This window comes from Rhinatrema bivittatum, chromosome 7 (assembly GCF_901001135.1).
Source record: "Rhinatrema bivittatum chromosome 7, aRhiBiv1.1, whole genome shotgun sequence".
In the NCBI taxonomy this organism is placed as follows: Eukaryota; Metazoa; Chordata; class Amphibia; order Gymnophiona; family Rhinatrematidae; genus Rhinatrema; species Rhinatrema bivittatum.
Genome location: NC_042621.1, coordinates 133,457,861 through 133,479,715, shown reverse-complemented (window position 1 = coordinate 133,479,715; position 21,855 = coordinate 133,457,861). Strand labels below are relative to the sequence as shown.

The following is a 21,855-nucleotide window of genomic DNA, read 5'->3' as shown; positions in this document are numbered from 1 at the left end:
GGTTACACACGTGCGTCTTGGCTCCACCCCACAATGCCAATTCCCGCCCCTTTTCTGCCTCCTTATTCTTCATGCGCGCACAGGTATGTATGTGCATACTTCCCGGCTTCTTGAAATTCGTATTACTCTTGCACAACCCACATAAGCGTGCATGGAGCTGTTTTGCTTTGAAAATCTGCCTGCAAGTGAGCTACAGGCACTGGTGCACTATTCATCTTAGCATCAATTTTTTAATGACAAACTGCAAATTCTTACCCAAAGTGGTAGCGTCATTTCACCTCAACCAGACCATCGTTCTCCCTATGTTCTGTCCAGAACCTCAAGCTAATAAGGGAGAATAGCAGTACATATGTTAGAATGCAAGAGAGTGTTAGATTACAAAAGCAAAAAGGAACAGTTACGGAAAACTTCACCACACTGTTTTCTACGATATTAACTGACTTGGTGACGAGTCACCAAACACACTATGGCAAATTGGCAAATGAATTGCATCAAACATTGCTATAATGTAGCACAAATGCAACTTTGCGGTTGAGTAGGAGCTCATCAGGTACAAGCGATGGCAGCATCAGTAGCAAACCTGCAAAATGTTTCACTTGAGGACATCTGCAAAGCACCATGATCCTCTATACACACTTTCACCACGCATTACTGTTTAGACAAGCAAGTGGTTTCTGATAGTGCTGTAGGAAAAGTAGACTCTCTAGTTAATCTACTCTCTACTGGGAAGTATCTGGGTTGAAAAAAAATTGCAGTTTCTATTGTCATTACCAAAAAATGTTTGTTCGAAGCGGATTACAACAGTATCAAATACAATAAATACAAATGATACAATTAAAATAATTAAACACTAAAAAATAAAAACATAAAACATGTCAATTAAAAGCAAGCCTAAAAAGTATGTCTTAATGCTTTCCTAAAGCATCTGTAATCTGTGATTTTTATGCAACTCCAGCAGGAGAGCATGCCAGAGCAAAAGGTGGCAAAAGTGAAAGTATGACGTCTGGTCTCTTGTAACCGGGTTGCTTTGGCTGAAAGAGTCACCAGCAATAGCTGGTTTTCTGAATACAATGTCCTTGTCAGGCAGTATGGTTTTAATAAATTTCTAACATACAATGGGCCTTCTTGTAGAGCGTGATAAGTTAGTAATTTTACATTTTAATTTGTGACTCCACAGGCAACCATTCCACAGGTGCCAATCCTACACCTCTCCAACTCTCCCCTTTATTGCTTTTAAAATAGGAGAAGTGTGATCAGACAAGGGGCTACCCACCTCTACTCTAGCTGCTGCATTTATCAATAGCTGAAGGACTTTTAGGCAGAGTTTTGGAAAAACCAATATAAAGTGCATTGCAATAATCCAAAATAGATAAAATAAATGTGTGCATAATTGTTTTTAAATCATCTTTTACAATAAAAAATTTAATCGCCTTAAAATCCTAAGTTTAAAAAAGCTTTTTTTTTTTAACACTTCCCCATGTAAATAATATTGCAAATCAGAGCTGTAGCCTGGCCATTTGGCACCTATGGCTTAGTGGAAAAAGTGCGCCCTCACCCTGAACACAACATAAAAAAACCACAAGCTGGGAGCTTTAATTTTCATTTTGACCCAGCAGTTTCCTCCTGCTCCTTTAGACTTCCAACTCAGTCGAAATCAGGACAGGAATCCTGGTGCCATAAGCCTTCATTCAAAAACTGAACTGGAAATACCAAGAAGCCATACTCTGCATGCCATGCAACACAAGAAAAAGAGAAACAGAAATACATTTCCTCGTGCATTATGCAAAATAAGATATCAAGAGCTGTCACAGTCCATTCACTAAACTGAATATAAAATGCTTTTTTCTACCCTTGCTGTCTGGACATTTATTTTTGTAATCACTTTGCTCTTCATCTCTTATCCTGCTTTCCTCTTCTTGGTCTCCTAACTCCTTTTCATGTTCACCTGTTCATTTTCTGTTTTGGTTCCTCTCTTATATCTGTCCTTCTCCTTTTTCTTCATTCTCTTTATCTCTGCCTCTATCCACTCATCTAGATTTCAACCCCCTTTTTTCTCCCTCCAGTTCTCTGTGCCAATCCTACACCTCTCCAGCTCTCCCCTGTATTGCTTCTTCTCAGTCCTCCATCTCCCCCTCATTGAGTTGCTTCTTTTTCCTCTAGCTGTCTGGCCTCCTTGTTCTTCTACTCCACAGCTTCAGCCTTTGTTTTCTTGAAACCCCCTTACCCCCAAATCCTTTTTATCTCCTCTCCCCCCCCCCTCTCATCTTCTACTGACTTTTTCCAATCAATCATATTTTCCACTCTTCCCTGGGGCCAGTATATAGGTATTAAGCACCCTAGGCAACCTTGCAGACTTGCACACCCTCCCCCCCTCCCCAGTTGCACTCACTCCACACAATTAAAAATTATGCATTTATAATAGATGTCTTACACAAAACGGCTCACTGCCTCAAAATTTATCAACTAACAAAAAACAATTATATTTGAGGATTAATGCTTAAAGGCATATGTTGTGATTTGTAACGCTTTAACAAACTATACCGGGGAAGGTATCAGATAGAAGTGCTCACAGTCTCACAGGCTCTTGCCCTATACAGGGCTACAACCCTTCTCATGTATCGGCACTGTTAAATCACGTCATCTACCATTGCCCCATGGTAAGCCTGTTTTATTTGTGTTCTTTATAATAAGTCACCAAAAACTTTTCTTAAAAAATTTTTTTCTTTTTTTACCCGTGAAAACTAATCACCATTATATTGTTATGTGATCTCTCTATTCAATAAAATTATTTAATACTATAACTTAATAAAATTACTTATCTTCACTTATTGTGTGCTCATTTGTTTGTTATCGGCTGGCTTCCTGCCCGACATTGTCAATGTTTCGGCGCAACGAGTGCGCCTGCTTCAGGGGCTTACTGCTCAATATTCTACAAAAAACACATTTTTGTTATTATCTTCTTATGGATACATTTCTTAATGACTAAACACTCAATGGTACTCACTATTCACGTTAGCACTTTTTCACCCGCTTTCTCTCAGCATTCAAATATGGCGCCTAAACACCTTCTCTGTCTCAATGCCGGAAATACCTATGCTCTTTATTTCCTGTCAAGCATTATTACAACACCTATCAGCTGATTTGTCTAGAACACTGACCAATCGACTGACCAATCGACCTCCTTATTAAGCCCGTCTGGTATGGCGTCGATTTATCGATGATATCTTCATAGTGTGGAGAGGCACTGAAGCTCTATTTAAAGAGTTCATTCAATGGTTAAATGCTCGCGAACAAGCCTTACAATTTACTTATATTTTTCATCAGAATTTGGTCTCTTTTCTGGATATAAACATCTCAATTAAAGAACATAAGTTCTTTTTTACGATTTATCAAAAGCCAACTGATCGTAATACATTGTTGGAATATTCAAGTTGTCATCCGCTTCCTTTAAAAAATAGTATCCCATTTGGCCAATTTCTAAGGCTCAGAAAATTGTGCTCAACAATAGGAGAATATAAAGTTAGATCACAAGAAATGAGCCAGAGATTTTTAGACCGGGGTTACCCGTTAAAAATTGTAAGACAAGCTTGCAAGAGAGCACGTTGGAATTGCAGAGAAAATCTACTACAACCACAACAGAGAGAAACTTCATCAAGTTTAACATGTGTTTTGCCGTATTCTCAGGGGGCGAATGAGGTAGCATGCAGCATTAGACGCCACTGGAATGTCCTCCAAGTACACTCAGTTTTTGGATCTCGACCATTAATAGCTTTTCAAAGAGGAACAAATATAAAAGATCAAGTAGTGAGATCACATTTTCAGAGTTCCCTACAGTATGAAGTAAATCGAGAAGGACATTCTGCATGTGGGTCGTGCGTGATGTGCCCATTAGCTCATTCTAACATTAATATCCCCTCAGATAAACTTCAAAGGTTTAAGCCTATAAAAAAGTCAACTTGTAATTCTAGTTTTGTAGTATATACTATATGGTGCCCTTGTGGTCTTTTTTACATTGGCAAAACCACAAGACAGTTGAAAACTCGCCTAATAGAGCATAAGAGTGCATTGAAACGTAATAGATTAGAGGCCCCGCTGGTGCAACACTGTGTAGATAAATCACATGATTTTTGGAATTTAAAAAGTACGGTGTTAGAGGTGATGGAGCAGGACGAAAGAGGAGGCAATTTAAACTCACGTTTATTACAACATGAGCAAAAGTGGATTTTTAAATTACAAACAGTAGCCCCAGACGGGCTTAATAAGGAGGTCGATTGGTCAGTGTTCTAGACAAATCAGCTGATAGGTGTTGTAATAATGCTTGACAGGAAATAAAGAGCATAGGTATTTCCGGCATTGAGACAGAGAAGGTGTTTAGGCGCCATATTTGAATGCTGAGAAAAAGCGGGTGAAAAAGTGCTAACGTGAATAGTGAGTACCATTGAGTGTTTAGTCATTAAGAAATGTATCCATAAGAAGATAATAACAAAAATGTGTTTTTTGTAGAATATTGAGCAGTAAGCCCCTGAAGCAGGCGCACTCGTTGCGCCGAAACATTGACAATGTCGGGCAGGAAGCCAGCCGATAACAAACAAATGAGCACACAATAAGTGAAGATAAGTAATTTTATTAAGTTATAGTATTAAATAATTTTATTGAATAGAGAGATCACATAACAATATAATGGTGATTAGTTTTCACGGGTAAAAAAAGAAAAAAATTTTTTAAGAAAAGTTTTTGGTGACTTATTATAAAGAACACAAATAAAACAGGCTTACCATGGGGCAATGGTAGATGACGTGATTTAACAGTGCCGATACATGAGAAGGGTTGTAGCCCTGTATAGGGCAAGAGCCTGTGAGACTGTGAGCACTTCTATCTGATACCTTCCCCGGTATAGTTTGTTAAAGCGTTACAAATCACAACATATGCATTTATAATAGATGTTACATGAGAGGATTTTCTGAGGTAAAAATATCAGTTAAAGCGTGTATATTGTATTTATATGCACTGCTGTAGTACTGATCAGAAAATTCTGCAAAAACATTAGACATTTGGAACCCTATCGTGTAAGACCTATGATAATTATATGTGTTGGGTATGGGCTTAGCCCTGGGAATGCCATGAGTAAACTGAATTACAAAATAGTAAACCTCCCATACTAAAACAGCACCAACTGCCAGCACTCACAGTAACAACCCTACCTATGAAAAGGCAACACTGCAAATATTACACCAGGCCCTAACACACCAATACACATCCTATTAGGAAAATAGAACAAGCAAGGCTGCTATAGAAACATACACAGAAACTACACACTAGCAGAATAATTCACCACGATCACACATGCAGAACATATAGACCCTCACCAAATACAGAATAAAGAGACCATAAAATATAAATAGAAAACATGCAGAGGAAAACTGAACTGGAAACCACAACAAGCCAGATTATCTATGCAGTGCAACAAGGGAAAAACAGAAATCTCCAGTCCTCCTAAAATATCAAATAAAATAAAAATATAAAACAATCATAGAGTAACCATACTAAAAAAATATTTCAAAATAGCATCATATAAAACTTTTCTAAATGGCATTAAAATATTTGAAAGCAGTCACTAATCTCCCAATAATTAAAACTAATAAGGATTTAAAAAATCCCCCACTTTCCATACCTGGAAACTTTTGATTTCCAGATGCTCTGAGATTGTCATAGATTAAGAGAGACAGGGGAAGGGGTTGTTCCATACAAACTTTCTCTCTTCACTTTCTAACATACACAAGGTTGTTTACACTCTCACATGCTCAATACATACTCTTACACTAATTCTCTCACACACAATCATTCTCTCACTCTCACTCGCTCAGTCACATACCCATATGCGCACACATTTTTGCTGTCTCTCTTACACACATGCTCATTCATGCTCTTTCTCTCTGTGGCCTGCACTTCTCCTGACTGCCGATGGAGGGAAGGGGGTACATGGAACCGGGACTCTTTAGAGACCTTCCTGTTTCTATGGAGATGGTAGCCTGCACCTCTCCGTATTCGAAAGCAGCACTTCCCACTGTACAGCTAGAGCCTGCTGCCTCCTCTCCCTCCCTCTCTCCCCTCTTCTTCCTATCACCACTTGCGGATTTACACAGAGCCTATGCCACGTTCATTGTCACTTTGCAAAATTTTACTTTTCTCCAGTGTGTGCCTGGGTCAGGCAGAAAGTTGGGAGCTCGGCCAATGCTGCTTCTGTCTGCCGATGGAGGGAGTGGGGTTTGTGGGAGGCCGATATGAACATAAGATATGCCATTCTGGGTCAGACCAAGGGTCCATTAAGCCCAATATCCTATTTCCAACAGTGGCCAATCCAAGTCACATGTACTTGGCAAGTACCCAAACATTAGATCACAAGCTACTGTTGCTTATTAATTACCATCAGTGTAGTTTATGGATTTATCCTCTAGGAACTTATCCAAAACTTTTTTAAACCCAGTTACACTAACTGCTGTAACCACATCCTCTAGCAATGAATTCCAGAGCTTAACTATGCGCTGAGAGAGAGAATTTTCTTCAATTTGTTTTAAATGAGCTACTTGCTAACTTCATTGAGTACCCCCTGGTCCTTCTATTATCTGAGACAGTAAATAACTGACTTACATAGAGTTGCTCAAGTCCGTTCATGATTTTGTAGACTATTATCATATCCTCCCTCAGTCATCTCTTCTCCAAACTGAACAGCCCTAACTTCTTTAGCCTTTCCTCGTAGGGCAGCCGTTGCATACCCCTTATCATTTTGGATGCCCTTCTCTGCACTTTCTCTAGTGCAGTTATGTCCTTTTTAAGATGCAGTGACCAGAACTGCAAACAGTATTCAAGGTGCAGTCTCACCATGGAGTGATATGGAGGCATTATAACATCCTCTGTTTTATATTCCATTCCCTTCTAAATAATTCTTAACATTCTGTTTGCTTTTGTGATCACCATAGCACACTGGGCCGGTGATTTCAATGTATTATCCACTATGACACCTAGATCTTTCCTGGGTGGTAATTCCTAAGATAGAACCTAACATTGTTTAACTACAGCAAGGATTATTTTTCCCTATATGCATCACTTTGCGCTTGTTCACGTTAAATTCCATCTGCCATTTGGAAGCCCAATCTTCCAGTCTCGCAAGGTCCTCCTGCAATTTATCACAATCTGCTTGAGATTTAACTACTCTGCATAATTTTGTGTCATCCACAAATTTGATCTCCTAACTCATCGTACCCTTTTCCAGATCATTTATAAATATATTAAAAAAGCACTGGTCCAAGTACAGATCCCTGCAGCACTCCACTGTTTACTTTTTTCCACTGTGAAAACTGAACATTTAATCCTACTGTTTCCTGTCTTTTAACCAATTTGCAATCCACAAAAGGACGTCGCTTCCTATCCCATGACTTTTTAGTTTTCTTAGAAGCCTCTCATAAGGGACTTTATTGAACGCCTTCTGAAAATCCAGATACACTACATCTACCATTTCACCTTTGTCCACATCTACCTTTTTTTTAGTCCATAAACATGTGGCAATTATAGGCACTTGGACTACTTTTCTTATTATTGGAACCTTTGTTGAGATGCCCTAACTCTAATACTTCATTAGTATCCTTTGAAGATACCTCCCTCTGAACCATGCGCTGCTGAGCGACTGTCTGCTATCCCCTTTGTTCTAGTTTAAAAGCTGATCTATCTCCTTTTTAAGTTTAGCACCAGCAGTCTGGTTCCATCCTGGTTAAGGTGGAGCCCATCCCTTAAGAAAAGACTCCCGTTCCCCAAATGGTTCCGCATTTTCCTGCAGACCTGAATCCCTCTTCTCTGCACCATTGTCTCATCCATGCATTGAGACTCCAGAGCTTTGCCAGCCTCTGGGGTCCTACATGTGGAACAGGGAGCATTTCAGAGAACGCTACCCTGGAGTTTCAGGACTTCGGCTTTCTATCAAAGAGCCTAAATTTGGCTTCCAGAACATCCCTCCCACATTTTCCTATGTCGGTGCCCACATGTACCCCGACAGCTGGCTCCTCCCCAGCACTGTCTAAAACCCTATGTAGGTGACACGTGAGGTCCACCACTTTCGCACCAGATAGGCAATGTTACCAGGCAATCATCATGCCCACCAGCCACCCAGCTATCTACATCCCTAATAATCGAATCACTATTACGGCCGAACTAACTCTTCCCTCCTTGGCAGAACCCCTGGGAGACATCCTCTGTGCAAGAGAATGATGCATCACCTGGAGAGCATGTCCTTACTACAGGACCATTTCCTGCTGCACCAGGTTGATGCTCTCCAATCATGAGACCGTCCTCCAAGGCAGCACCAAGGCTGCCAGACTGGAGTTGGGACTTGGCTACTATGTCCCTGAAGGTCTCATCTATATACCTCTGTATCTGACTCAGCTCCTCCAGGTCTGCCACTCTAGTCTTCAGAGATTGGACTCATTCTCTGAGAGACAGGAGCTCTTTGCATTTGATGCACACATACAGCTTCTCACCGGTTGGTAAAAAATCATACATGTGACACTTGATGCAAAAAACTGAGAGGCCCCCCCCCCCCCCCTCTTGCTGCCGGACTACTGCTTTCATCTTAAATTTGTTCAGATTCTAATTAAGTTTTAGGTTGCTATTGGTGTAGAATTGTGTACGATTAGGGTCCTTTAAATTTATTAGTGTATTCACTGTATATCTGGTAGTGACCTACAAGGAATGAACCAAACACTTGATAAGGTGTGGGGAATTTCTGAGTTTAAGTTAAAAGGCTGATTTTTTTTTTTTAAATTATTTTTTAAGTGTGAAAGTGACACCAGCCTATAAACTAAAGGATGAGCTGGGGTGGGTGGGAGAGGGTTGGGAAGAACAAACACACAAACTTCTGTTTGTTGCCTGACTTTTTGACTATTAAAACAAAACACACGAACACACTAAGTAATATACCCCAATAGTTTTCGTCTCCCCAGTAATTTTATGTTTTAAAAATTTCTCCAAGCAGTACTTAACTGATTTTTTTTTTCCAGCCACCTGCAAGGTGATACTCTCCTCTGTGCTCCCACTGGATTGTGAAGTGGGAGCTCTGAGATGTTTCTTCTTTAGGCTTCAGTATTCCTAAATGCCAGGCAGTGGAGGAGGCCAACGCTGCTCCATGTGTCATGCTTTTCCTGACTTCTGGGGGTGGGAGGCCGAAGCTTCTGTTTTTGGCCCCACAGGTTGCTCTCTGCTCTTAACTGCAGAGAGAGGGGGAGTGCATTGGTGTTCTCCTAGGACAAGCAGGATGGTAGTCCACATGTGTAACATCATCCGATGGAACACAGCATGGAAAACTTTTGTCAAAGTTTCTAGAAGCTTTGACCAGCAGACTGAGCATGCTCAGCCTGCCACTATCTGTTTTTCCTCGATAGAATTCAGGTTTTGTGCTCTCTCGCCGGGTCCCCCTTAGCGTTCGGTGCCCCCTCATTGTGGTATGTTTTTCTTTACAATTTTTTACAACTTTGTGATGATTCCAGACTCTCACCTCAAGGTGACCGCTGGTCATCGACCACACGCTGGGTTCTTTATCATGGCGTCGACCGGGCTTCGTCGGTGCCCGCAGACCATGACTATCACGGATCCGCATGAGGTCTGCATCCTCTGCCTGGGGGCCTTGCACGACATCCGTGGGTGCTCTGTGATCAGATGACCTCCAAAGGGTGTGGTGTGCGCCTTGATAAAATGGAGAAACTTTTTGGGCCCCCAAAGTCTGCTCAGTCTACTCCTGCGTCGGTTTTGTCGACACCTAGTGGTTGCAGGGAACCCTCGGACATGCTTCTCCTAGCTGTGCCTCTCACCAGTACCTCCAAGTATTGAGGGCGGACAGTGATATATCCTTGTTGGTCTCACTGGTCTCCCGGACATTGGGATTGTCTGCTTCCTTGATTCCGGGGAAAGACCGGGCTGAGCACTGCAAAAGATCCCGCAAACGTCGCCGTCGACTGTTGGCTGCCGGGACGCCATCAAGCGACACCAGCCATCGGAGGCCCCATCCTGCGAGGCCCCTGGCAGTCCTCTGCATTCCCTACCGACCCTGATGCTGGACACTGTGCCACATCAGAGACCCGAGGAAGAGCCGGTGGTGCCTCGACCCCCTCCATCAGTCCTCACCACCCAGGACTTTTAAAGGGAGCTGGACTGCAGGGTGCAATCCGTGGTGCTAAAGGCTCTCCAGAGTGTTGAGCTGCCAGTGCCCCTGGCACCCACATCGGTGCCTGAGCCTCCGCCCTTGATGCTAGCACCCCTGCTGGAGCATCTGGACATCCTCCTGGGCGCCCTTCTGATGCAACCGGTTCCCCAGCAGTGACCGATGCTCCCCACCGGAGCAACCCCAATTCTCGGGTCCTCCTCAGAGGAAGATATGGCCTGTTACCGTGTTTCCCAGACTACGGTTCCCCGAGCCCTTGCCGGGTCCTTCTGGTCTACCAAGGCTTCCGGTCCCATCGATTCCAGGGGTACTGTCGATGCCTTCGGTGCACTTGAGGCCTCCAAAGCAAGCGGAGTCCAGGGTTGGTACCCCTCATGGGCCTCACCAACTGCATCCTGATCCCAGTGAGGAAGAAGAGCCTTATGACCCTTGGGTGATGACTCCACGGACTCGTCCTCTGATTTCTCGGATGACCTCCTGTCAGAGCCCATCCCTCCGAAGGAACGGCACCAGTCTTCTCCAGAGGATTTATCATTTGCGGGGTTTGTCAGGGCTATGGCTGAAGCCATTTCCTTTCAGTTGCTCACAGGGGAGGATGAACGACATAAAATGCTGGAAGTGCTCCAGTTCATTGATGCTCCTAAGGAGATCGTGGCAGTGTCTATCCACGATATTTTTAAGGATGACCTCCTCCGCATGTGGGAGCACCCCATTTCTATTTCCCCTGTCAGTAGGAAGCTCATATGCTCTATCTGTGGGTCGGCCTCTCCGTGCTTATCGCGGAGAGGCAGACCCGCAGATAGAGGTTTGAAGTTGCGGCTCTTTTCCTGCTGAGCGTGGGAACGGCGGCCATTTTGGGGACATTCACGCCTAAGGCACTGCTCGCAGCAGGGGGAGGGGATCTCCCACCCCACCCCCCCCACCGCACTTTCTGGCTGAATTAAACCCTGAAGAGGCCTGGGGGGGGGCCGTCTGAGGGGGGGAGTCCGATCCTCTGTATTAGGATACTGAGGCTCCCCCCCCCTTTCGCCTGAATTTGTGCTATTAATACTCAAAGCTTCCTAGCCAGTGAGGCCACAGGGCGGCCCTGTCATAAGTGCTGGGCCACCGATTCTCTGAAGGTGAAGAGGTCTATGCTCTCCGGGGCCCTGGGGGCTACGAGGGTTTGAGAGTTCAGGTGCCTCCGAAACCAGGAAATTTGGAGGGGGTCTTCTCCGATGCATCTGAAGGGGAAGTGCTGCCGGAGGTTGGTGCCTCAGATACTGATCCTGAGCGGAGTCTGCAAGATCCGTCCGGAGAAGAGGTCCTGGTCCCCGCCGTAGAAGGAGACGATCCCCAGGTGCTTAGTCTGTTCATCAAGGATGGTGGTGGTGGTGGCGGCGGCCCTCAGGAAGGAAGACATACTTGTTCACCCATACCTGGACAACTTGCAGATTTGAATGAAGTCGGAAGGCCTGTTCAAGCAGGCGGTGGAGAAAGTGATGCGCCGCTTATAAATGTTGGGCTTGGGTAGTGAACTTATCCAAGAACCAGCTGCTCCCCTCCCAAGTATTGGAATTTCCAAGCAGGGAAGGTGTTTCTCACGGAGCAGCGAATGTTCAAGTTGCAGTCTCAGGTGCTGAGTCTTTTACAGGCCCGGGTGCCCAGGGTTTGGGATTACTTAGAGGTTCTCTGCTCCATGGCGTCTACCTTAGAACTCATTCCCTGGGCATTTGCTCATATGCTTCCACAGCAACAGGCATTGCTATCTTGGTGGGAACAGTTTAATCTCCCCCTACCGCTTAGCGAGTCAATAAGATCCAGTCTGTCCTGGTGGCTTTCTCACCGCCACTTGAGCCGTGGAGTAGATTTGCAAGTCCTTCAGTGGATGGTGATGACTACTTATGCCAGTCTCTCTGGTTGGGGAGCAGTCTGCCAGTCCCGAGCAGTCCAAGGTCTTTGGACGTCGGAGGAAGCATCGTGATCCATCAATCATCTCGAGACTAGAGTGGTGTGGTTAGCACTCCAGGCGTTCTTACCTCTTTTGCACAATCGTCCAGTCCGGGTCCTATCTGACAACGGGACGACTGTGGCCTACATCAACCACCAAGGGGGGACCAAGAGTTGAGCAGTGGCTCAGGAGGCAGAGATGCTCATTTGTTGGGTGGAATAGCATCTGTCTTGGATAGTAGCCTCTCACATTGCTGGGTCAGACAATGTGCAAGCTGACTTTCTCAGCTGCCGGCAGGTGTATCCAGGAGAATGGGAGCTTTTGGAAGGAGCTATGTGCCTCATTACAGACAGATGGGGTGTTCCTCACATGGATCTAATGGTGACCCCGCGGAATGCCAAGTTTCCTTGATTCTGTAGTCGCAGGAGGGAGTGGAGAGTGGAAGGGTTCAATGCCCTAGTTCTTCCTTGGCCAAACGATATTCTGTTCTACGTGTTTCTCCCGTGACATCTAGTGGGCAAGATCATCAGGAGAATAGCGTTACACACAGGAAAGGTAATCCTGGTGGCTTTGAGACCTTGGTTCGCGGATTTGGTCAATCTGGCGCTGGTCGGTCCATTGAGGCTGGGTCATCTTCCGAACCTGCTTTGTCAGGGTCCCATATTATTAGTTCAGGCAGATCGCTTCTGTCTAGTGGCTTGGCTTTTGAGAGGCTGGGACTAAGGAAGGAGGGATATCTGGAGGATGTTATTACTATGCTGCTGCAGGCTTGAAAGACTTCCACTTCTCTGGTTTATGCCATGGAGTGGAGGATTTTCGAGTCTTGGTGTTTTGATCAAAAGGTTGATCCGTGGCAAGCGTCTGTGGTGCAGACCCTGGCCTTTCTGCAGAAAGGGTTGACAAAGGGTTTGTCTTTCAACTCCCTAAGAGTTCAGGTGGCGGCTCTGGGCTGTTTTCAAGGCCAGATTCATGGCAAGCCTCTGGCGTCACATTTGGATATGGTGCGTTTTCTCAGCGGGGTGAAGCATTTGCAGCCTCTTCCTAGGTTGGTGTGTCCCTCTTGGAATCTTAATTTGGTTCTCAAAAGCATGTGTGCGGCGGAGTTTGAGCCTCTCAAAAGGGCTACCTTAAAGAATCTTACTTTGAAGATGGTTTTCTTAGTGGTAATTTGTTCTGCCAGATGGGTCTCTGAACTTCAAGCCCTGTCCTACAGGGATCCTTTCTTGCGGATCTCAGATTCGGGGGTCTTCTTGAGGGACGGTTCCACCTCCTAAGGTGGTTTTGGCGTTCTACTTAACTCAATCGGTAGAGCTTCCGTCTTTTCCCAATCTGGACCCTACAACATCTCATGCTAAAGATCTCCGGTGTTTGGCTGTCAGACATGTCTTGTTACAGTACCTGGAGGTTACTAACAGTTTTAGATTGTCGGATCACCTCTTTGTACTGTGGAGTGGTGCTAAAAAGGGTCAGAAGGCCTCCAAAGCCACAATTGCATGTTGGTTGAAGGAGGCCATTGTGGCACCCCCTTTCAAATACTTCAAGATTTTCTCTGCTTGCCCAATCCAATAGGGAACCCAAAACGGGAGTATAGTTCCTTCTCCATTCCCCAAATGTATAAAAAAAAATCATTTGGTTCAGTGGCATATCGCACTCCCTCCCCTCCCCCACACCCCCAAACCTTAAAAAAACCTGTAGGTTCCAGCAATGAGGTTCCGGGTACCCTCCAACCCTGGGCCCGATTGAGAGCTTGAGAGTTGGAAGAGTGATGGCTATAATCTACCCTCTTTAAGAGAGGGAGAAGTTGAAGGCTCCAAAGATGGATGTGCTGGTGTGCAGTCACTAGAAAAACTACTATACCTATGGAAGCTGGTACAGCTTTGAGGATCATAAGATAGAATTGCTATTCATGCAGTCGTTTTAGATGTCTAGTCTTGCTCTGCAGGCCACTGTGTGCAGTGACTATGTGGTTAGAGGTTAATATGGCATTTTTGGCGGATACATCCTATGACTTGGTTCGAGCATTGGTGAGGAACATGTTCGTGGTAGTGGCTGTCCTCCATTTACTCTGACTGAAGGACTGGGTAACAGTTTTGGCCTCAAAGGCACATCTTGCCAGTCATACGTTTAAGGGACATCTCTTTTTTGTTGAAGACTTGTAGCAGTTGTCTAGCATGCCCTTCGAGAGAGCATCTCTGAAGGACCTAACCTTGAAGTCTTATTCTTGTTAGTGGATGTTTGATGAGGCAGATTTCAGAGCTCAGGCGCTCTCCTGCAGAGTAGGGAGCCTTTTTACAGATGAGGCAGTGTTGATCCTTACAGTTCCTTTCTTTTTGCCCACAGTGGTATTGCAATTTCATTGTAACTAGACAATTTTCCTTCCTTACTTAGGAAGGATTCTGTGTTGGAAAGTTAAGATCTTTGCTAACTGGATGTTTGCAGGGTGCTTTTGCTACATGTGAAGGTGACTAATTATTTCAGGAAATATGATTATAAGCTCATAAGTAGAAGCTGCCTTTAAATTATCCACTGTTCATTGGAACAAGGAGACTATCTGTTCCACACACATTTCTAAAGGAATGCCATTTCTAGGGGTCTTAGTACATAAGAAAATGCCATACTGGGTCAGACCAAGGGTCCATCAAGCCCAGCATCCTGTTTCCAACAGTGGCCAATCCAGGCCATAAGAACCTGGCAAGTACCCAAAAACGCATTCAATCAGGGCACAGGCCTGCTTGTGGGCAGATCTTTACCTTGTTTCTTCTTTGGAGATATTCAGGGTGGCTAATTGGGTGGTCTTGCATTCAGACATGAAGCATTACCATCTGGATGTTCGAGCCAGAGTAGATACCACTTTTGGCTTATGTATTTTGAAAGCAGGCCTAGCAGTATTCCACCCAGTCTGAGGAATGGCTTTGATACATCCCACTTGTCTGGACTCGTCTGGCTGAATGAAGAGGAAGGAGAAATTTAGTCTTACCAGCTTGTTTCCTTTCCTTGAATCCTGCCAGACAAGTACAGGCCCTCCTTGATTGCCTGTGGTTTTGCACTGCTCTCATTTTGTTTCTTGGTCCTCTGTAGGTGGTTGTAGGCCCCAACCTTGCTGAAGGTATGTGTGTGTATAGTTCTTATAACTTACAGTTGAGAATCCCTGTTGGATTTCTTGTTAGCTGGTCTACCAAAAATTGGGTAGACCTTTGTTGATTTTCTCCTTAGATAAAGGGGTGTATGGGGAGGATTAATATTATGAGCTTGTTAGAGAAAATACTGACATGCTGAGATAAACACAGGATCCTATATAGGATATCATCAGTAAACCAATTGCTCTCTGCTTCATCTTTTGGGGAGTATAACCCCACTTGTCTGGGCTGGACTGGAAGGACACCATGAAAGAAAATAAGTAAGAACAAATTTCACCATAAATTACATGAACTAAACTTGACACAGAATAGGGAAATAAACATCTATCAATAAACATTATCTATCCACCAACAGCATGATAGAAAAGCAAATAAAACCAGTGGTGGTATATATCCTGGTATTTCAGAATAAGTTAGTATCTTATTCCGTACAGCAGAGATACACCAATTACTGTTGGTCTTCATTTTATCTGCTTTGGAAAGGTGAAGGGCTTAGCCAACGTTCTGTAGACCACAGGTTTACTCTGTTACTGGCAGATGATTTGAACAGCAGAAACTCTGTCCTAGAGAGCTTTTTGCTCTAGTCTGTAAGTCATTGATCTATGAGATGCTTAAAATGTTACCAACCTTATGTCTAAAGGAACCACTTACCTGTAGTATTTCTAGTGTCAACAGAGCTACACTTGAACTTATACCAAATGTGTTTTAGAAAATGATTGAAATGGGAGAAATACCAGAAAAAATGAGTCAATTTTAAAGTACCTAAGTATTCAACATAGAAAAAAAACATTATTCTGGGAGCTCTTCTTTAAAATCATGCCTTAACAGTAGTAGGCTATACATTGCATTTGGAATGAGTTTTCTTACTAAACTTTTACCAGTGCTGTATCACTATTGAAGAGATGGTTTAAAATTTAAACTAGACCTAACAAATCAAATGACATATTTGAGTTGATTTTGCAAGTTTTGTGGCCGAAATATAAATAATTTTGAACAGATTTAACAAAGATGGTATGTTAAAATACTGCATCTTCTTTAGATCCCAATCTTGCTGTATCATGGGGACCAACAGGAACGTCGGAAACTGGCTCGGAAGATTCATAAACGGGATGGATTGTTGCAGATTCAACCTGTGGTGATCACTTCTTTTGAGATAGCCATGAGAGATCGGCAGATGCTGCAGGTATATGGAACTCTCATCACTTTCCTCATTTCATTATAAATTTTGCTATTCTAATTCTTAAGCAGCAGAAGCAAAAGGTGGCATTTTGGAGTACTGCAGTTCAGCTAACTATAGTTTGGTATTACTAGCATTCTTTCTGCTGTGCTTTATTCTTTGAAATCTGGCATGTAGTCCTTGCTCCAGAAATATGTGGCCTAGCTGTCTTCCTCTAAAGTAACTATTTCTGAAATTTAAGAGATCAAGAATAAATAATGGAATGTATATGGAATTTTAGTTGAAAATTCATATACAATCAACCTAATAAATGAAGGTTGACCGACGTGCCACAAATGCGCAGTAGAGAGCAGCTCTACCGCGCATGTGCGGGCGAGCACGTCGGTCAGAGAGGAGCGTCAGCTCTTAAAAAACATGGCGGCGAGGCGAAGTATCGGCGGCGGCACGTCGGTCAGAGAGGAGCAGCGCCAGGAGGAAATGGAGCCGTGTGAGGGCTGTGGTGAGGCACGCACACGAGAGAGAGAGAGAGAGAGACCCGCGGCTCTGACGGACGGCGAGAGAGCACGTCGGTCTGCGGCGCTGGGAAGAAATGGAGCCGTGTGAGGGCTGCGGTGAGGCGCGCACACGAGAGAGAGAGACCCGTGGCTCTGACGGACAGCGAGAGAGCACGTCGGTCTGCGGCGCCAGGAGGAAATGGAGCCGTGTGAGGGCTTCGGTGACGCGCGCATGCACAAGAGAGAGAGAGAGAGACCCGCGGCTCTGATGGACGTGCATGCAAGGGGAGTGCAAAGGGACAGAGGGTGGAGGGGGAAGAGGATAGTAAGAAGAAAGGGGAGGGCCAGAGGAGGAGAAGTGGGAGAATAAGGAAGAGAAGGGTACTGGACAGGTGAGGAGCAGTGAGGGAAAGTGGAGTGTAATGGAAGAATGAGGGGAGAGGGGGGCTGCAGGGGCAGACCAGCGGGTGATAGAATGGGAAGGGGCTGCAGGAGAGGACCTGTGGAAGAAAGGAGGAACATTGGGAGAATGAGAGATGAGGAGAAGGGAAGGTGGGAGGGGGTTGGGGAGATGGGGCAGCAGGACAGTAAGAGGGGAGGGGAGCTGGAGGAGGGAGCATTGGGTGCAAAGGGAGAGAGGATGGAGGGGGAAGAGGATAGTAAGAGGAAAGGGGAGGGCCAGAGGAGGAGGAGTGGGAGAATAAGGAAGAGTGAGGAGCAGTGAGGGAAAGGGGCGTGTAATGGAAGAATGAGGGGAGAGGGGGGCTGCAGGGGGCAGACCAGCGGGTGATAGAATGGGAAGGGGCTGCAGGAGAGGACCTGTGGAAGAAAGGAGGAACATTGGGAGGTGAGGAGGAGCAGTGGGAAAGTGAGAGGGGGAGGGGGTTGGGGAGACGGGACAGCAGAAGAGGAGAGGGGAGCTGGAGGAGGGAGCATTGGGTGCAAGGGGAGGGCAAAGGGAGAGAGGGTGGAGGGGGACGAGTACACATCCTGACACCTCCACACACAACACTTGGCTGGCATTTGGAGCAAACATCTCGCCCGTTTTAACGGGCTTAACGGCTTGTAACTTTCATATACAACAATTCATATACAATAACTTTCCTTAACTGTCCCTCCTTCCAGCTATTTCTCCATATCCTGTCTTCCTCTTGTTCCCATCTCCTCTACCTCATAAGTGTCTCCATCTCAATATAGTCTTCTCCTTCCACCTCCAAAAACCCTCTTTGTCTTGCACTAGAAGCTTCCACATTTATCAGTTCTTCCTTTTTCCAATGACATGTGCTCTACTAGTAGCCAGTCATGCTTGGCTTCTACTCATGCACTGATGATCTAAAATCAAGTACTGTCATGACGTGGTATTTTTTTAAGTAATGAAGAATAATAAAGGTGTAATAGATACTGTAAGAAAATTATCAGCAAAGCACAATATGAAATAAAGTATTGCTGCGAGTATGAAAATAGTACCAAAGGGTTTATCCTGTATGTAAATGTGTACTAGGAATATGACTAATTCTTTAAATCTGGAACAAGGAAATGCTTATGGGAATAGAGAGAGCAAAAATCTCAACTTGAGACCTCTACAATGAGAATACTTGGGAAGGTTGCAAAATATAAGAAATTTTACATGGTGCAACTTTTAACAAAATACTGATGCTTGTTCACACTCTGGCTAGCAAGCTTTCTCTTTAGCAGGAAATGGGCATCTGTTACATACATAGTAACTGAGTAATAAGAATTTTCTCACAGGACAAGCAGGATGGTAGTCCTCACAAATGGGTGACATCGAGGATGGAGCCCTGTACGGAAAACTTTTCTGTCAAAGTTTCAACAAGCTTTGACTGACACTGGCACACTGGGTGCACTGAGCATGCCCAGCCTGCAATTATCCCTGTGAGCCACAGGTGTCTCCCTCAGTCTTCTTTTTTCCGCTCTGCAGTCAGCATAGCGGTTGGAGCTCTGTGAGGATTTTTTAACTAATTACCTCATGGAAACACTTAACTTTTCACTTCAAAAAACACTTTTCCCTGCACAGGTCCCCCTCCGCGTACGTTTTTACGACGCTCGGTGAGTACTAATTCTTATTTTTCGGTCGGTTCCTGTCACTATCTTAAGGCTGTTAACTGACTGAAGCCTTCCCTTCCCCCATTTTTCAGTTAGCTTTAAACAGCTTGCGAGTATCTCTGTGACACTCTGCTTGCTTATGCTAGTGGGGTAGGGATTTTTTCCTTAACTTTAGGACCTCTGTAGCTTCAAGTCCTTCGTTCCCTGGTACCCTCACGCAGTCGATACCCTATCGCTACACCGGGACCCTCCTAAACCGCCCTGGGCTTTTATATGTCATCAGCGCCCCTCCCCCCACGGTGCCCTGATGCCTTTATCCATGTTTTTTGCTTTTCAGTGCTACCAGGCTTTTTCCTCCTACGCACTGTTTTTTTCCTTGGGCTTCCTCGGTGCCGTCCCTACCCGGATGCATGCCATTGACGCACACGCTGTTAGTCACTGCCATGCATACTCGGGTGGCCGCCACCGCTGCCCGAGACACTTTTTAACGATCCCAGGGTCACTTCATCGATGCCACCCCCCCTTTTTGGGGATGCCATCGATGCCCCATCCTCCTCACCGATGTCCAGCCCTTTTCCATCGGTGGGCATCGGTGCCATATCGATTCGTCGGTGGGCATCGATGCCGGATGGTCCCCATCGGTGGACATCGGTGCCGGATGGTCCCCATCGGTGGACATCGGTGCCGGATGGTCCCCATCGGTGGACATCGGTGCCGGATGGCTTGTCCGTCGATGGACATCGGTGCCGGATGGCTTGTCCGTCGATGGCATTGGTGCCGGATGGCCGTCCGTCGATGGCATCGGTGCCAGGTCCTTTTGCATTGATGGACACCGATGCCCAGGTGTTTCATCCATGGGCATCTATGTTAGAATGCATCCATCGAGGGCAGTCGATGCCAGGCTGCTCCCATCGGTGAAATTCGATGCCCAGGTGGGTCCCATCGGTGGGTATCCATGCCGGCTCGATTCCGTGGATGGGCGTTGATGCCAATGCCAGCCTTATGGCTGGCATCGATGCCCATGCCGATTCCATGACTGGCGTTGATGCCGGGATGGAATTCATCGACTGGGAGATCCATGCCATCGATTCCATACGTGTCCATATCGATGCCACCGACACACGTGTCTGGGGCACCGATGCCATGTACACTTGGAAATCTGAGTCTGTCCAAATCGATACCGTCAACGTCTGTGGCCCTATAGTTGATGCCCGTGGCCATGCCACAAACAGCATAAATGCCCGCCTCCATGCATCGATGCCCTCGACACCTCCGTTTTCCTTCGGTGTCCTTGACGCCCTATTGATTCGACTTCGACTCAGTCGATGCCGGTATCTTTTTCAATAACGGCAATGTTTTTCGATTATTCGATTCCACATCGTTTCAAAGATACCTATGCCACTGCTGTCAGTGCCCGTCACTGTCATCATTCTCCTGGCCAGTCATCGACGATTTTTCATACCCATTTTGATGATATCCTCGAAGCCCCTTAGGTTGCCTTCAATATCGTCAATACCGACATAGCACCGCCACATAATACCCTCGCCTCCTCACATTGCTCCACGCTTTGGGTTCTTTTTTAAGCCCCGTATTAGCTTAAGACACTCCATTGTGTCAGGAGCAGAGCAGGCGTGCTGACAGTTCGTCATCGATCGCCTTCCAGGACGACGAGGGCTTCCATCTCGGCGCTGGGGAAAGACCGGGCCGAGCACCGTGGCACCCATCATCGCCGACATCGTGATCGTCCGCCGCTGATGCCATCCAGCACATCGGTGCCATCCTTCTCCAGGCTGGACAACGCTCGGGCAGAGCGACATCACCACTGCCATCAGCACTGTTCCTACAGTTTTGGCAGTCCTTGGTGATCCAGAACTTCCAGATCCAGGTCCGACAGCTTCTGCATTGGCGTCACGACACATCGAGCCGCTGTGACGAGGGAAGGGAACATGAGTTCCGTTAGGGCTCCTCTGTTCCTGGCGTGCCCCACCGTCAAGTGGTGTGGGACTGTGGCCATCTGTTACACTTAGCAGTCTAAACGCCACTCACGCCTGGCCTGTCTCCTCTGTACCTGTGCCACCATACCGGGTTTCAGAGCGAGATGGACGTTTACGTCCCCGGCCTTACCCTCGAGGACTCCGGAGACCGTCTGAGTCAACAATCTTCACCGGCTCGTCTTGCGGCGATCCACGTCGGATGGTAAGTACCCGCTTCGGCGGCATTCCCATAGAGTTGTGTTCTCCCATTCGGACCGTGGTTCGAAAAGTTCTGGGTCATGTGCCTTTTAGAACTGTATTAGTGTCACATATCGCTATGTTAGCTATGTTAGCCACAATATCAGGAGAACCCCTCTATCTTCTTGGGATTGCAGCAGGGCTTCTTCTCTTGTCAGTAACAAGTCCCTGTGCCGACCAATGCTCTGACTCTTGGTTCCCTCCCAACCAACGTCCAGCTGCATTGGCTGATCTGCTAAACATGAGATTCAGCAACCATTGCCCCATGTACAAGTCCACCTTGAGGCCTGGCCACAGGTCTCAGTGTCTCCTTGTACAGCATACAGAAATGCGGGTACCACTTACCGCTCACACACCTGCAGGAGCCTACATGATATCCTCCATTGGGACACCTCCTGGTCTCCCATCTGGTCAGATATCAGAGCGGCCACCCCACCTTGTACCAAAGTCCCGGTACACTCCCCCAGGCACTACGAAGTGCAGAGGGGAGAAGGGAGGGGGGTTGGGGAGTTTTAATTGCACTATTCTTTCTTTTAACAGAAAATAGTTACTCTCCGCACATCCTGGACCTAAGAAAATCCAACTTTCTTTAGACGTCACAGGTACAATGGTATCTTT

At 45.8% G+C, this 21,855-nt stretch overlaps 1 protein-coding gene across 2 annotated transcripts in view; it reads left to right on the top strand.

The window, feature by feature from the left end:
* The window catches only part of HELLS (helicase, lymphoid specific), a 330,133-nt gene that overhangs the window by 170,917 nt on the left and 137,361 nt on the right, over positions 1-21,855 (top strand). For both annotated transcript variants that reach the window (XM_029609169.1, XM_029609168.1), the window contains exon 10: positions 16,311-16,454. In XM_029609169.1, coding sequence (XP_029465029.1) covers positions 16,311-16,454 — 144 coding nt within the window. The remainder of the gene's footprint in view (positions 1-16,310; positions 16,455-21,855) is intronic.